This window comes from Halichoerus grypus, chromosome 1 (assembly GCF_964656455.1).
Source record: "Halichoerus grypus chromosome 1, mHalGry1.hap1.1, whole genome shotgun sequence".
NCBI lineage: Eukaryota > Metazoa > Chordata > Mammalia > Carnivora > Phocidae > Halichoerus > Halichoerus grypus.
In genome coordinates this window covers 34,410,180-34,426,523 of record NC_135712.1, presented here as the reverse complement: position 1 = coordinate 34,426,523, position 16,344 = coordinate 34,410,180, and the positions used below count along the sequence as shown (strand labels likewise).

General features: G+C 34.4%; 1 protein-coding gene across 7 annotated transcripts in view; it reads left to right on the top strand.

Moving 5' to 3' along the window:
* The window catches only part of GBE1 (1,4-alpha-glucan branching enzyme 1), a 278,711-nt gene that overhangs the window by 172,012 nt on the left and 90,355 nt on the right, over window positions 1-16,344 (top strand). For all 7 annotated transcript variants that reach the window (XR_013442827.1, XR_013442829.1, XR_013442854.1 and 4 more), the window contains exon 8: window positions 13,958-14,073. Coding sequence is in view for 1 of the 7 variants with exons in the window: in XM_078059397.1 (XP_077915523.1) it covers window positions 13,958-14,073 (116 nt within the window). In the remaining 6 variants the exon portion in view is untranslated. The remainder of the gene's footprint in view (window positions 1-13,957; window positions 14,074-16,344) is intronic.

The following is a 16,344-nucleotide window of genomic DNA, read 5'->3' as shown; positions in this document are numbered from 1 at the left end:
ATAAATGAATTCCAGGCAAAGGTATGAAGTCCCTGTGATTGAGAGGAGCATGATTGTGCTTGAGGAACAGAAAGAAGGCTTCTGTAGCCGGGGCTTGGGGGGGTGGGGGTAGAAAGTCATGGTATTAGACTGAAGGCAAGTCACATTGGACCTTGTAACCAGCTCTACAGACTGGATTTTATTCCAGATGAGATGGGACTTGATTCATTAGGGTAGTGTCGCTCTGGAAGGGCAGGATTTTTGCCCAACTGCGTGTCATTATTCTCTACCTGGCATCACACTGCACATTTGCAAAGGGCCTGGGCATTAATAACAATAACTTTAATACCATAACTGTAACTATATATCATAAATTATAGTATCATATATATATATCATATATATATATATCATATATATATCATATATATATATATATATCATATACCTATATACATATATATATATTTCCAAGTGGGTGGTTTTAGTAGTTCATCCTGTGTCATTATATAGGAAAAGGAATCTTAAAACATATCATAAAACTTTAAAATAATTTTGTGACTTTTTTTAAAAAGCTCATTTTGTAAGCACAGGCTAAATTCTCAGAGCTTTCACCAGATATCCTGATATTCTGAAGAGCACAAGTTTTTATCCCAGGGTCTGCATCCATTGCAAATGTGAAGTTTCTTCTTCTCCGTTGTTTTATCTTTTACAAACATGTCACTTTGCCTTTTACTCTAGAATATATTTGTGTTTATTTTACTCTTAAATAGCTTCTTAAATTGCTGTCAAGAGACAGATACCCATAGTGGTACAGCTGCTTTGAGTCTGCAGTGAAAGAGACCTGAGTTTAAATTCTTACTTCATCACCCGTTAGCTGTGTGGATATGGGTACGTTACATACTGACACTGGTAAAATGTGACTTTTAATTGCAGAAGGAGGCAGACTGTGGTCTGTGGGCCACATCTATCCAAATCTGTTGCCTGTTTTTGTAAACAAAGTTTTATTGAAATGCAGGCATGCCCGTTCCTTTACGTATTGCCTATGACCCCTCTCATCCAGCAGAGCTGCGTTATTACAACATAGACTGAGACCATATGTAGCCCACAAGGCCTAAAATGTTTATATCTGGCCCTTAAAAAAAATTTACTAACCCCAGTTATGCTGCATACCTCTGAATGTTGTGGGTATTCCATGTGGGAACACTTCATGCAAAGCATTTAGCTTAAGGCCTGGCATTTAGTAAGGATTCAGTATATATTTGTAGGGGCACCTGGGTTGTTCACTCGGTTAAGCCTCTGCCATCAGCTCGGGTCATGATCCTGGGTGCCAGGATCAAGCCCCACATAGGGCTCCCTGGTCAGCAGAGAGTCTGCTTCATCTCCCTTTGCTATTCTCCCTGCTTGTACTCTCTCTCTCTCTCTGTGTCAAATAAATAAATAAATAAAATCTAAAAAAAATTAAAATATATATATTTGTAATTATTAGAATTTTTAAAAATTCATTTTGTTTACTTCCAAATTAATCAGGTCAAATTGACTCTTAAGATGATGGATCTTTATGTATATCTTTGGAGGTACCAAGCATCCAAGTTTGAGAAGTCTGTTTTTAAGTTGTAGTATTTTAGTGACACTTGCCCATTTCTGCATTAATAACATGGATGTTGGAAGTTTTATTTTGCCCACTAATCTGTCCTTGGTATGGATATTATAAATTATATATAGGTGAAAGTCCTTGGCTATATTACAGCAATATGGGTAGATTGTTAAATTAATCATTGCAGAATCCTTTGAAAATCTAGGCAGCAATGTGCAAATGCAAAATTTATAATGGGAACAAACAAAAAGAAACTGATGATTCCTTAAGGATACTGATGTTTTTGTGGTTTCTTCCTTTTGTTGTTGTCACCAGAGATTTATATAACATTTGGGGAAATTTTCAATATTTAATCATAAGCATTCTGATTCCAGTGTAGGCTATATGTATATACCGGCCACTCTGAACTTACTCTAACTAGAGGCTGGACATACTATTTTTTCTTAATTGGGGTATATATTTGCAAAATGCCTATGTGTATTAAAATTTATAATAAATACTTGCATTGATAAGGAAGTATGATTAGTGAATAATTTAATAACTTTACTCTTCATAGTGGTAAACATGTTGTAAAACTTCCCTAAACAAGGATTGTAAACTGTGGGGAGAAAAGAAAGAGGATAATCTTTTGAGTGTTCCAACTAAATAATTTCCTAATTTGTTTTCTTCGTGAAAATATCTTGTTAAAAGCCTACAGTTTACTAATTACAGAGCCACTTTTGTAGGTGTCCAAAATATCATAATCATAGTTTAAGTTGCATTTATTCTAGTGAAGTAGAGTTTGATGTTCTTACTTTCCGTTTCCTATTTCATTGACTCTGAAAATGGGATTTCTTAAGTAGTATGTATTAGTTTAGTTTGTTTTTTTTGTCGTTGTTTAGTGCTTTAGAGTTAATGTTGGAATGAGATTTGATAGGTAAAGAGGTCATGACATATAGTGGGGATTTCCCAGAGACGTATGTTGCTAGAAAGCATACTATTCCAAAGGTAATTCTCTTTAAAGGGAAACATCCTGGAGAAAACATGATTAAAAACAGGGAAGAATAATCGATCTTTATGTGGGGAGGTCAGTCACAAAGTGATCACATACAAATATTCATCTTATTTTTTTCTTATCCTCACCTGTTTATTTGATGGCTAATTTGATACCTTTCTACAAAATCTGATTGTGTTGACCACACATTAGAATCAATTTTTAAAGGAGGCCCTATATTAAATGCTACACTAGAAAACTGATAGTAAGTAATGATAGCGTATTCCTGCTATGTCTGTCAGACATGGATTGGCAGCTTTTCTGAACTTAATTTATTTCTTACAAATTTGGGTGGGTGATATATTGTCTAATTTATCCTATAGAATCTTCAAGATTATTAATCACTATTATAATTAAATGTATTTATGGTATTATTTATAAAATGTCTGTCTCTCCCATTAGGCCTCAAATGCCATGAAAATGGGTATTGTGTATTTTGTATTCATTACTGTATCCCCAGCACCTAGCATTGTGCCTGGCACAAAGTCGGTACTCAAGAAATAAATGTTGGGGCGCCTGGGTGGCTCAGTCGGTTAAGCGACTGCCTTCGGCTCAGGTCATGATCCCAGGGTCCTGGGATCGAGCCCCGCATCGGGCTCCCTGCTCCGTGGGAAGTCTGCTTCTCCCTCTCCCACTCCCCCTGCTTGTGTTCCCTCTCTCGCTGTCTCTCTCTCTCTCTGTCAATTAAATAAATAAATAAAATCTTTAAAAAAGAAAGAAAGAAATGTTGAATGCATCAATAAGTAAATACTGTACTACTTCAGAAAAAAAAAATGCTGAGTTAAAAAAATAAGGCTTGTTTTGTTTTGATATTAGCCAAAACATGCTTACCTTTATGAAGATTTATTTTCAATATAAAAAATATAGTACTAGAACACATTGGCTTATTCTAATTTATACTTAACCTATTATTTAAACAAATACACATTTAAAATCTGTTAATTATCTAATAGTTCTCCTTAGTCGATTCCTTATTGTATATCAAACTGCTAATAATGCGATTATTCCATTATCTCATTTAATCCCCTTCAGGAGAGTGCTGAAATTTTCTTCCATCTTACAGTAAAGAAAACTGAGGCCTGGAGTGGTTAAATACCTTGTTCAAGTTCATACAATTAATTTGACTACATATAAGAGCAATGGATATGTGGGACTTACTTAGTGTTAAAAAAAATGATGTACCAAGGAAATTGCCAAAAACAAGAATTAATATATTCATGGTCATGCCAAATGTGGCAGTATAAAATTATACTTAAGAATTATGTTTTTGGGGGCGCCTGGGTGGCTCAGTTGGTTAAGTGTCTGCCTTCAGCTCAGGTCATGATCTTGGGGTTCTGGGATGGAGCATCGGGCTCCTTGCTCAGCAGGGAGTCTGCTTCTCCCTCTCCCTCTGCCCCTATCCCCACTTGTGCTCTCTCTCTCAAGTAAATAAATAAAATCTTAAAAAAAAAAAAAAAAGAATTGTAGTTTTGGACTCAAAAGATTGAGTTTCATCTGAAACTATTACCTGGGTGACCCTGAGCATTTTATTTAACTTTTTTAAATTTCAGTTTCCTCAACCGTAAATCATACTTGATATCATAGCCTCACTAAAGTGAGACTGTATATAATATGTGGAGTCTGGAAGCCAGTAGACACTCAGGGACTTGGAATTCCTTTTTATTTCCTATTTAATATTTACATTTCCCCTTTCTCTTCTACTCCAGCCCACCTTCCAAAAGCTGTCGCTTTGTAGGAATGTGTGCAGATATACATTAGAGAGCTATATACAATTTAGCAAGTTCAGGGCAAAATTGAAGACTGTTGAAGAAGTGATGGTTGAAATTTAAATATTACTAATAACTAGCTACATACTGTTTCCCTTGGGTTTCCCACGCCAGAACACACACACATACATGCACATGTGCATGCATGCACACCACTTCCTGAGGAACTAGGTCCCTCTCTTTTTGCACCCTGCCTTACCTCTATCCCTGTGTAACTGATATTTCCCAGTTCACCTTCTCTCTGGAATACTTAATCTGTTTTTGGTTACAGAGTGCCTTATTGCATATTGAAAACAACTTCCTTGGGGTTCTAAATACCTATATTTAAATATCTTTATATAAACTGTGTAAGCCTCAGATGTTGCCCTAAAATATTCATTATTTGGGGGTGATAGTCAAGGAAAATCTTCTTGTAGTCACTATAGTCTGTGAAATCATAATTATTTTGGACTGGAAAAGAAAACTGATTACTAGATGCTTTATGCTTGTATATCTGAAAGATCTTTATTCTCCTTCACCTGTATTTTTCTCATTTATTTTTGATGCTGTTCAGATATATTGATCTATAAGTTGCCTCAAATCATCTTTTGAAACGAAACTGGATAAATAAAAGTAAATAAACATGTTATATCTAATAAATTTTAATAAAATGATAGGAAATTATCAAGTTCAGGAATGTATTTTTCTATAATACAAGTATTATAATAGCTTACTTAAATATCACAGTTAATTTACTAGAAATAAATCAATTAGAAGGGAAAAAATGAAAAAGAAGAAGCATATGAATAGTTAATGTTTCCAAACTTTTCTATTAAAATAAGCTCTTAGGGCACCTGGGTGGCTCAGTTGGTTAACTGTCTGTCTTCGGCTTAGGTCATGATCCCAGGACCCTGGGATCCAGTCCCATTTCAGGCTCCCTGTGCAGCAGGGAGTCTGCTTCTCCCTCTGCCCCTCCCTCCTGCTTGTGCACTCTCTTTCTCTCTCTCTCAAATAAATAAATAAAATCGTAAAAAAAAATAAGCTTTTAAAAGCTGATGACCAATTTTGGTTTAGTATTTGTCAATGATATATATCGATATACATTCAAATCACTGTCACTTGTTTTGATCTGGAGCAGTAATTAGCTTCATTCTATAAGTAAGGGAGGATTTTTAACCTTGTTTGAAAGACATGGATATGTGTGTATCTAGGTGCCCATGTCTATATATATTTAAGTATAATTAGTTAATTTACAGTGGTTTATTCTGGAGAAAAACAATGTTTTGTTCAGATGAGATGTGTAATAATTTCACAGAATACCTCACCTGTGTTTCACCAGAAAGGGTGATATAGTTTGGCTTTCTACTTTCTGCACCTTGGCCTGCTCAACTTTTTGGGTCCTCTACTTTGAAAAAGATCTAAGTTCTCTCCAAACGTTAGTAGGGTATTTTATAAGCATTAATGCTTTGAAAATTCACTTTTGGTAACAGTTTTTTTCAGGAAGCAAAGAAATAAGAACCGATTTAAAAATAAATGATGTATTAATTTCTTAAATACCCAGGGTAATCATTATCAGAGTGGGTTATTATTTGATTTATGTTTGTCTCTTTCTTTTATATCAGACTGAAAACTTTCACTTTTGCTCTCATTGATGGTCCCTCTGGTCTCTTACTACTCCCCAAACAAACACACACACACACACACACACACACACACACACACACACACAGGTACAAACACACACCCCTTCAAGTATGCCTTTTCCTAATCTTGAGCAGGCGACCATGCTTGTTAAGAAATCGATCAAATTAGAGGAAAAAGAGACTTGAAAATTTCTCAAGTATTTTTTTTTAAGCAAAAGTATAATTGGAAGGATTTAGCATATAAAGGTACAATATGCTATCTTTTCATACTTATTTCCTAGAGAATACCTGATTGGACTTACAGATACTACAAATAGAGGTAATTTTTATACAATATTTAATAAGCTAAGTACAATTTAGGCCTTCAGGGAAAGAAAATGTTTTATTATAATAATGAATGTAGATAACCAGGGCTGAGTGGATATAATGGAATTAAACAACATAATAATTTATATAAAATAAAGTTGTGTGGGTTGAAATCCAGAAAATAATGTGATATTGAAAAGAAAACTTCAAAATCATATTTTATAATAATCATTTATGTTCTGAAATTTATATTATTACAGATTCTTAGTAGTTGAATTAACAATCTGTCTCACCAGCATTTTGTGCTAATTGCTACCTAACTTTATTTGAAATTAATATATATAATAACCTCAGTATAATTCTCAGCGTCTGAAAACCCAGATACATTTTATGATCAATGACACTACTCTCTAGTATCAGATATGATCATTAGATTATATTGATCCAATTTCTCAATCATTTCCTATTGACTGACAGAGTATAATTTCTGTTGACAAAGTACAAGCAGAAATACAGCATTTTTTCTTTAGTGGTTAATTTAATTAAATTTAAATTGATAGAAAAGGTGTTTTTTTTTAATTTTTAAAAATGGAGTAAATAGGTATTACCTGTTTTTCAGTGGCAGTAGATTCAATAGAGTATCCTTCTCAAATGTTATTTTTATCATAATTTAGGATTCCATCCTTTTATTTGACTTGCCATACCTTCTTCATAAAAGAAAAAGTCTTAAAGTATTTTCTCAAGGTCGACCTACTGCCTGAGTTGAAATACCCAGATCAAAGCATGGAGTTTTGTTTCATGGTGTGAGGATGTACTATTTGATAGCCATTCAGCTTCAAAGATTGTGGAATAACTAAGAAAAATTTATAATTCTCTTTAGATTTTTATATTTAATGTCTCTTTAATAATGTTTCCTGTTAATTATACAGTACTAATAGTTTTAATAACATCCAGGGGACAAAGTTGCTTATTTTGAATGTCCCAGAAGATATTCGGGACCACAATTAAAAACAACATTTTGGCAAATAGGTTTAAATTATAAAATGTAATTTCATCTAATAAATGTTGTTATATCCGATTATACTTGTTCACCAAGAAAATTTGACTGTTTTATTTCATTATAAAATTCACTGGCAGAATGTGAGACAATCAACAGTTTTTGATTTTAGGGATATTTTCTAGAAACCTTAATACTGGAATTATCTGTGTAACAAAATGTCCTTAATAAAGCTTCATTACTTGATTACAGGTTGGATATTTCAGACACTAAACCAATTAGAATCCTGATTATTTTGATTGCCAGAAATTCTTAAGTGTATATATTATTCAGCCATATATTCAGTTTTTATATCAGACACCTGTTTGAAAGTCAGCTGCATTTTATTATCTTTTTCTGGATTGTAGCAATTTTGTTTTGCTTAATAAAAAAATATGAGTAATCTAATCAGTTAACTTGGCAATATAGATCACGTAGTATTAGTTTCTAACAACTAACATGTTAATTAGTTTAAGATATAAAGCTAATAACTAAAATAGGTTACTTCTCATACACATTCATCCTGGCCCCCAAAATGTATATTATTTTGGCATCTCCTTCTAAAATTTAGCATCTAACTCTTCCAGTTGTTTGGAAACTAGGCTGCCCTTTGGTTTTTAAGAATAGGCTTTAAAACCCTTGTGTCAATGGAGAAATCTTAAAATAAAAGTCCCACCTTGTCCGCTGGAACTCACCAGAGTAAAACTGCTCCTAAATTCTGCTTTATATTTTTATGGGACTCTAATCAACGGGATATATCAACTGTGTGATGGGCTGTCTGATGACATTTTAAGGTAGAAAAAGTAAATTGCCTTTTTTATTGTACCCTTTGCCATTTTCACGCTTTGATCAAGGCAAACCAGACAGTTGAGATGATTCAGTTTATTTATTACTAAAGGGCGTGTTGAGTAATATTTCTCATTCCGTCATAATTTGGAATACATCATAACCCTTCTTCTCAGCCCCCCCCCAAAAAAAGAAGGAAAAATGGACTTTACAGGTACAGGACTCGAAAATTATGATAGTAGAAATAGTAATAGGCATCTTTCAAAAATCTGTGTTTCCACTGGTACCTGTTCTTTAAGCTTGTTCTGATGTATTCTCTTTAAAAGGGAAATCTTAGATTCAGTGAACTAGTTCATTCATGTACAGGCTTAATGATTTCATTGTTTGTTTGATGGTGGAAGGTAGCATGTAGAGCAGAATGCCTCAACCTGGACTCCTTACATATTCAGATTTTTAAAGATTATTTATTTATTTTAGAGAGTGAGAGAGCAAGAGTGAGGGGCAGGGAGGGAGGGAGAGAGAATCTCAAGCAGATTCCCCGCTAAGTGCAGAGCTGACAGGGGCTCAGTTCCATGACCCTGAGACCATGACCCAAGCAAAACTAAGAGTCGGAGGCTTAACTGACTGAGCCACCCAGGTGCCCCCACATTTAGATTTTTAACGTGTATTTAGATTCTTCCACTTGGTTTTGAAATCTGAGTACCTCTGAGGGAAAATTACTTTAGGAGTAGTTTTTCAATGTTTATAGCAGCAATGTCCACAATAGCCAAACTGTGGAAAGAGCCAAGATGTCCATTGACAGATGAATGGATAAAGAAGATGTGGTCTATATATACAATGGAATATTATGCAGCCATCAAAAGGAATGAGATCTTGCCATTTGCAACGACGTGAATGGAACTGGAGGGTGTTATGCTGAGCAAAATAAGTCAATCAGAGAAAGACATGTATCATATGACCTCACTGATATGAGGAATTCTTAATCTCAGGAAACAAACTGAGGGTTGCTGGAGTGGTGGGGGGTGGGAGGGATGGGGTGGCTGGGTGATAGACATTGGGGAGGGTATGTGCTATGGTGAGTGCTGTGAATTGTGTAAGACTGTTGAATCACAGACCTGTACCTCTGAAACAAATAATGCATTATATGTTAAGAAAAAAAAAAAGAAGATAGCAGGAGGGTAAGAATGAAGGGGGGGAAATCGGAGGGGGAGATGAACCATGAGAGACGATGGACTCTGAAAAACAAACTGAGGGTTCTAGAGGGGAGGGGGGTGGGAGGATGGGTTAGCCTGGTGATGGGTATTGAGGAGGGCACGTTCTGCATGGAGCACTGGGTGTTATGCACAAACAATGAATCATGGAACACTACATCAAAAACTAATGATGTAATGTATGGTGACTAACATAACAATACAAATTAAATAAATAAATATACCTAACACACACACACACACACAAAGAAGTAGTTTTTTCCAATAACCTATAGTTAAGTATTTGATAATTGTATAATAAATGTTGGGCTGTGCTTCCTGCAGAAAGAGTTAGTACAGCACAATTATGACCGCTATTCTTAGAAATGCCTGCTTGCAAGATTGGCCCCTACCTAGCCGTTGGGGACGTGGGTTTAGAGAGGGTTCTCACCATTCCCGGGACTGAAAACAGTTTCTCACTGCACCTAAACACTTCCTACAGGCCATATATCTTACACTGAACACCCAGTTTCCTTCTGGGAATCTAGGTTTTGATATGTGTCAAGGCAGAGGACACCCAGTCCCCAGCCTCCAATGAAATCACTAGGAACTGCGTTTCTAATGAGTTTCCCTGGTAGACATTTCACAGGTGTCGTGACAGTTTGTCGTTGGAAGGATTAAGTGCGACTCCGTCAGGAGAGGACTCTTGGAAGCTTGTGTCTAGACTCCTGAACTTTGCTCCATCCATGTGCTTTTTCTTTTGTTTATTTTGCTTTTTATCCTTTTGCTATAATAAATCATACCCATGATCACAACTATATGTTGAATCCTGTCTGTCCTATTAGTGAATCACTGAACCTGGAGGTTCTGGTGGACCCCTGGCATAGCTTTCCTCTTATAATTTAAGTTCAGTGATCTGGGGTAAATAATATTTATATAATACTTAAATAAACTGTCTATATGCAGTTGGATGTTTACCTAGTGTAAGAAGAAAAGGGGGCGGGGAGCTACATCTTCATTCCAATGACAATATAAACACTCTATGACCTACTATTTTTCAGCTTTGGGTTCTGGTTCGTGTCCCTGGAGGGTCTGGTCATTTTATAGACTCAGATCTCAGTCTTCCTGGTTCTCTGTCTTGTTAGAACTCTAAAGTTCTGATTTTATACAATCTGTGTTCTAAAGTTAGTTTCATCAGGATGCTGAGTTTACCAAGAGTGAATTAGTCCATCTAGATTTATCATGTAAGATGATAAGAGACACAAAATTGGGATCACAGAGATATTGAGAACATATTTATGAGTCTATTTTCCCCCTATTTCCTGCACAAATAGATCATTTTTTCTTAATAAAAGCTATTTATAAAATATTACTTTTTTTTTTTTAAAGATTTTATTTGACAGACGCTTAACGACTGAGCCATCCAGGTGCCCCTATAATAGTTGTTAAGCGTCTGCCTTCAGTTCGGGTCGTGGTCCCAGGGTCCTGGGATCGAGCCCCGCATCGGGCTCCCTGCTCTGCAAGAAGCCTGCTTCTCCCTCTCCCACTCCCCCCTCTGCTTGTGTTCCCTCTCTTGCTGTGTCTCTGTCAAATAAATAAATAAAATCTTTAAAAAAAATTACTCTTACAAGTCTAATTGTTGTTATTGTTGTTGTTACTTAACTCCTCTTAATAGCCAAGTTTTAGGAAATGTATATAACCAGAGAATGAATATTTTTAACTTTTGCTTTTCATTTGCTGCTGCCAACTTTAAAATTTTAGGTCTGATTTTTTTTTCCTTGAATGTGTTTCCTGAGATTTTGTTATGAAAAATGTAACTTTCTATATTTTATTTCTTTACTGTTTTTGTTCTAGATAGTTTGGTCTCCTATAAAATTTTGTATATCTCTTTTCTGTCTCTACAGATAACACATCTAGTTTATGCTTCATCCATGATTTATAAAACATTATAAAATAAATTATTTTGAAAGCTCTACAAGTTTGATTTATTCCTGTCAGTTTAATCTTGTGGTGATTTTGTCCCCCCCAGGATTGTTGATGTTGTTTAGACATTGTTTCAAGTTAAGAGCATTTCAAACTCTAACATATAGAATTTATTATTTTCTTAACCCATTAGATTTTTTTAATTTAGATGCTCCATTGTCATTGTTGTTTCTTTTCAGATTATCACAGGGAATTCCTTTCCTGTTTATCCATGCCAGGAATCTGTCTACTCATATAGTCACAGCTAAATATGTCTTTTTCTTTTAATGTGTTATACCTTTTTTGGTCAAGAAGAGAACAGATTAAATATTGTAGTAATAGGAATGACTAGGCCATTAATAATGCTGCCCATAATCATCAACTAAATGATATTGTGCAATGCTTTCTTTTCAGTTATTAAATTCACATCATCCCCCTTTTTTGTTTTTATTGGATTGCACTATCATTGGCTCTTTTTTTTCTTTTATCTTTGTAGAAATTAGGACACAGTTCTTACATTTAAACCTGTGTGTAGTCTGCGTAGGAAACATTCAGTCCGTAATATTTGTATTAGAAGTTGATAGCAACTCTCCACAAGCCCAAGCTGGTGGTATAAAGGAGTATAAGGCTGGTATTAGAAAATGTGCAGTGGCAGGGACTGCGAAGAGTTTAGGAGGTCCATGTTCTATCTGTAGGCATTCAAAGTGAGAATTGGAAGTACTCTGCAAGGTAAACAAAACAGTGGTGCACGGCACATTAGGCCCAGAGACCTTTTGTAATCTCTTACATACTCATATCTTCATATATCAACCCAACATATATAGTATTTAAATAGGTTTTGTTCCTACTCTGGGGTATTTTTGACTAAAAATATCTTTCCATTTACCTTTCAGAAGTAAAATGTACATTACCAGTTGAATAGCCAAATGAGAAAAGTATGTCCTTTTCAAAATATTGTTTACAAAGGATTATTGATAGGGAAGTTTCTTCATGTCTTCTTTCTGGAGTACTCCTATAGCGACTTTGTTAAAAAAGTATAGACATGCTTCTGTTCTATTTTGCTGTGAACCAAAATGGCTCTAAAAAAAATGAGCTTTTGGGGCGCCTGGGTGGCTCAGTTGGTTAAGCAACTGCCTTCGGCTCAGGTCATGATCCTGGAGTCCCGGGATCGAGTCCCGCATCGGGCTCCCTGCTCAGCAGGGAGTCTGCTTCTCCCTCTCCCGCTCCCCCCTCTTGTGCTCTTTCTCTCTCTCACTCTCTCTCTCAAATAAATAAATAAATAAAATCTTTAAAAAAAAAAAAATGAGCTTTTTAATTTAAATGAAACCTCGAAAAATGTATCGATATTAGAAAGTCCTATACAAAATAGAGTAATTTTGATTATGTTTGGTTGTGGAATACCTCTTTGTTTTTATTAATTTCTTTTTGTTAAACAGGTTTTTTTTTCCTTAACCCCCAAATGAATATGCATTCATAGAAACATTAGCAAATTCTACCTTCATCATGGCTTGGAACTAGAATCTAAAACCTCCTCACTACCTTTACAGAACTACTGGATTGCTTGTATTTCTGTTTTTTCATTTTTTTTTTTTTAATTTCAGTAAATTTGCAAAACTCAAAAAGTAACTTATTTAAAGCAGTTAATTACTAACAACTCATCTTTCCCCAAAGTTTGGATTTACTCTTCTGAAGTTGATTGTGATGGCTTAATATCCACTTATATCAGATTGTTCTTGAATATATGGAAGGTTTAAAAAAAAATACATAAATTTTAACTGGGTTAAAGATTTGTGTTCACTATAACTGCTTTGTCATTAAACTAAATGAGGTATTAAAGTCTTAAAACCAGAGTTATAATAAGATAGAGAACTCAACCATAACTGTATGGCTAAAGAAAATACTAACTGACGATGCCTTCTTGTCAATTGTCCGAAATAGGCTTGTTTCGTGTGGCGTTTTTAATTGAGTTATAACAGTTCTTTGTTTTCATTCTGTTTTTATGGATGTAGGACTCTTTAACTTGTAAAACTTGTTACTTTATTACTCATGTGTGTTTTAGTAATTAGGTTTCTTTTCCTTTACCCTCACAAAATGCAATAGTCTAGTAAATGTAATATTGGTTATCATGTGGTTGACTTTAAGTCTCTTTTTAAAATTTTTTATTCTAAATGTATGTTTGAAATTGTAGAATGAGGAAATATTTTAAGCAAACATGGGAGGTAGTTTTTCTAATGATAATGAAATTATATTTTCTAAAAGGAGGAGCTATGTAACTATGGTTATGTTGCATGAAAAATCTTAATGAAAATTTAGAGATCAGTAACAGATTTTTTCATTGCTGTTGCTGTAAGCAATACTATGTAGTAATCATTGTATGATTGCTGAGGACACAGCATTGAATAAGAGAGTCCCTGCACTTTGGACCCAATTTACGTACTTTTTCTCAGTTTTTCTTAGATATTAAGTGATTTTGCAACCAAAGAAATTTAATAATCTCTTAGAATGAATTTCATCAAACAAATGTGATAAATAATAGTTTTCTGGTTTTTGTATATTTCATTGAGCATCATGATCCCTACGATATTTATAATTATAATTAATACTCTTAGCAAACAATGTATAACAATCAAAGAAACCACTATAAACAATGCGTTTAAGTATATTTTTTCTAACGTTTTAGCTGGGAAGTTTTAAGATTCCTTCTGTCAAACATAAGATGGTGGTTAGAAGAATATGGCTTTGATGGATTTCGTTTTGATGGTGTTACATCCATGCTCTATCATCACCATGGAATGGGTAGGTAGCCTAATATATTACAGATGCAACTAATGATTTCATTTTTTTTCTTTACTGGAATATTAAAACCAGGTTTAGAGTTCTGTTACAGAGTTGCAATGACTATTATTGTTGGCTTGATTTTTATTAGTTTCACTGTGTATTTCCTTTCTCTAGTGACTTCTGATCTTTTTGGCAAGAGGTTGGATATAATTACATTTTATAAGTAAATAAACAATAATGCTTTTCTTTGAAATATATCTACTTAATAATATGCTATCCTTAATGTGTAGCTTTCCTTTAAAAATGTTTTATTTTTTTAAATTTTTTTCTATTCAAATATAACATGCAATGTTAGATTAGTTTCAAGTATACAAAAGTAAAGATTCCACAATTCTGTACATTACTCAGTGCTCATCACTGTAAGTGTATACTTAATCCCGTTCACCTATTTCATCCACCCCCACACCCACCTCCCCTCTGGCAACCATCAGTTTATTCTGCATATTTAAGAGTCTGGTTTTTTGTTTGTCTCTTTTTTCTTTGTTCATTTGATTTGTTTCTTAAATTTCACATATGAGTGAAGTCATATGGTGTTTGTCTTTCTCTGACTGACTTATTTCACTTAGCATTATACTCTTTAGACCCACCCATGTTGTTGCACATGGCAAGATTTCATTCTTTTTTATGGCTGAGTAATATTCCATTGTATATATAATCACAGCTTCTTTATCTGGTCATCTCTGGATGGACACTTGGGTTGCTTCCATATCTTGGTTATTATAAATAATGCTGCAGTAAACATAGGGGTGCATATATCTTTTAAATTAGTGTTTTTGTATTCTTTGGCTAAATACCCAGTAACGGAATTACTGGATCATATCGTAGTTCTATTTTTAATTTTGGAGGGGGCCTCCATACTGTTTTCCACAGTGGCTGCACCAATTTATATTCCTGCCCACAGTGTACAAGGGTTCCTTTTTCTCCACATTCTTGCTAACACTTGTTATTTCTTGTGTTTTTTATTTTAGCCATTCTGACAGGTATGAGGTGATATCTCATTGTGGTTTTGGTTGGTATTTCCTTGATGATGAGTGATGTTGACCATCTTTTCATGTGTCTGCTGGCTGTCTGTATGTTTTCTTCAAAATAATGTTTATTCATGTCCTCTGCCCATTTTTAATCAGATTATTTGTTTTTTTGATGTTAAGTTGTATAAGTTCTTTATATATTTTGGATGTTAACTTCTCAGATACATCATTTGCATATATCTTCTCCCATTCAGTAGGTTGCCTTTTTGTTTGTTAACGATTTCCTTCACTGTGCAAAAGCCTTTTATTTTGGTATAGTCCCAGTAGTTTAATTTTGCTTTTGTTTTCCTCGCCAAAAAAGACCTAGCTAGAAAAATGTCTGGCTGATGTCAAAGAGAGTACTGCCTATGTTTTCTTCTAGAAATTTTATGGCATCAGGTCTCACATTTAGGTCTTTAATCTATTTTGAGTTTATTTTTGTGTATGGTCTAAGAAAGGGGTCCAGTTTCATTTTTTGCCTGTTGCTGTCCAGTTTGCCCAGCACCATTTGTTGAAGAGACTGTCTTTTTCCCAATGTATATTCTTGCCTTCTTTGTCATAGATTAATTGACCATAAAATTGTGGGTTTATTTCTGGGCTCTCTATTCTGTTCCATTTATCTATGTGTCTATTTTTGTGCCAGTACTATTATGTTTTAATTACTACAGCTTTGTGGTAGATCTTGAAATGTGAGATCGTGATACTTCCAGTTTTGTTTTCCTTTTTCAAGGTTGCTTTGGCCATATGGGGTATTTCACGGTTTTGTGCAATTTAGGGTTACGTGTTCTAGTTCTGTGAAAACTACTGTTGGTATTTTGATAGGAATTTTATTGAATCTGTAGATTACTTTGGATAGTATAGACATTTTCACAATACTGGTTCTCCCAGTCCATCAGCATGGAATAGCTTTCCATTTGTTTGTATCATCTTTAATTTTTCCCATCAGTGTTTTATAGTTTTCAGAGTACAGGTATTTCACCTCCTTGATCAAGTTCATTCCTAGGTATTTTATTCTTGTTGGTGCAATAGTAAATGGGATTGTTTTCTTAATTTCTCCTTCTATTCAAATTAGTATATAGAAACTCAACAGATTCCTGTATATTAATTTTGTATCTTGCAATTTTACTAAGTCCATGTATCAGTTCTAATAGTTTTTGGTAGAATCTTTAGGGTTTTCTGTATATAGTATCATGTCATCTGCAAATAGTAAAAATGGTGAAAA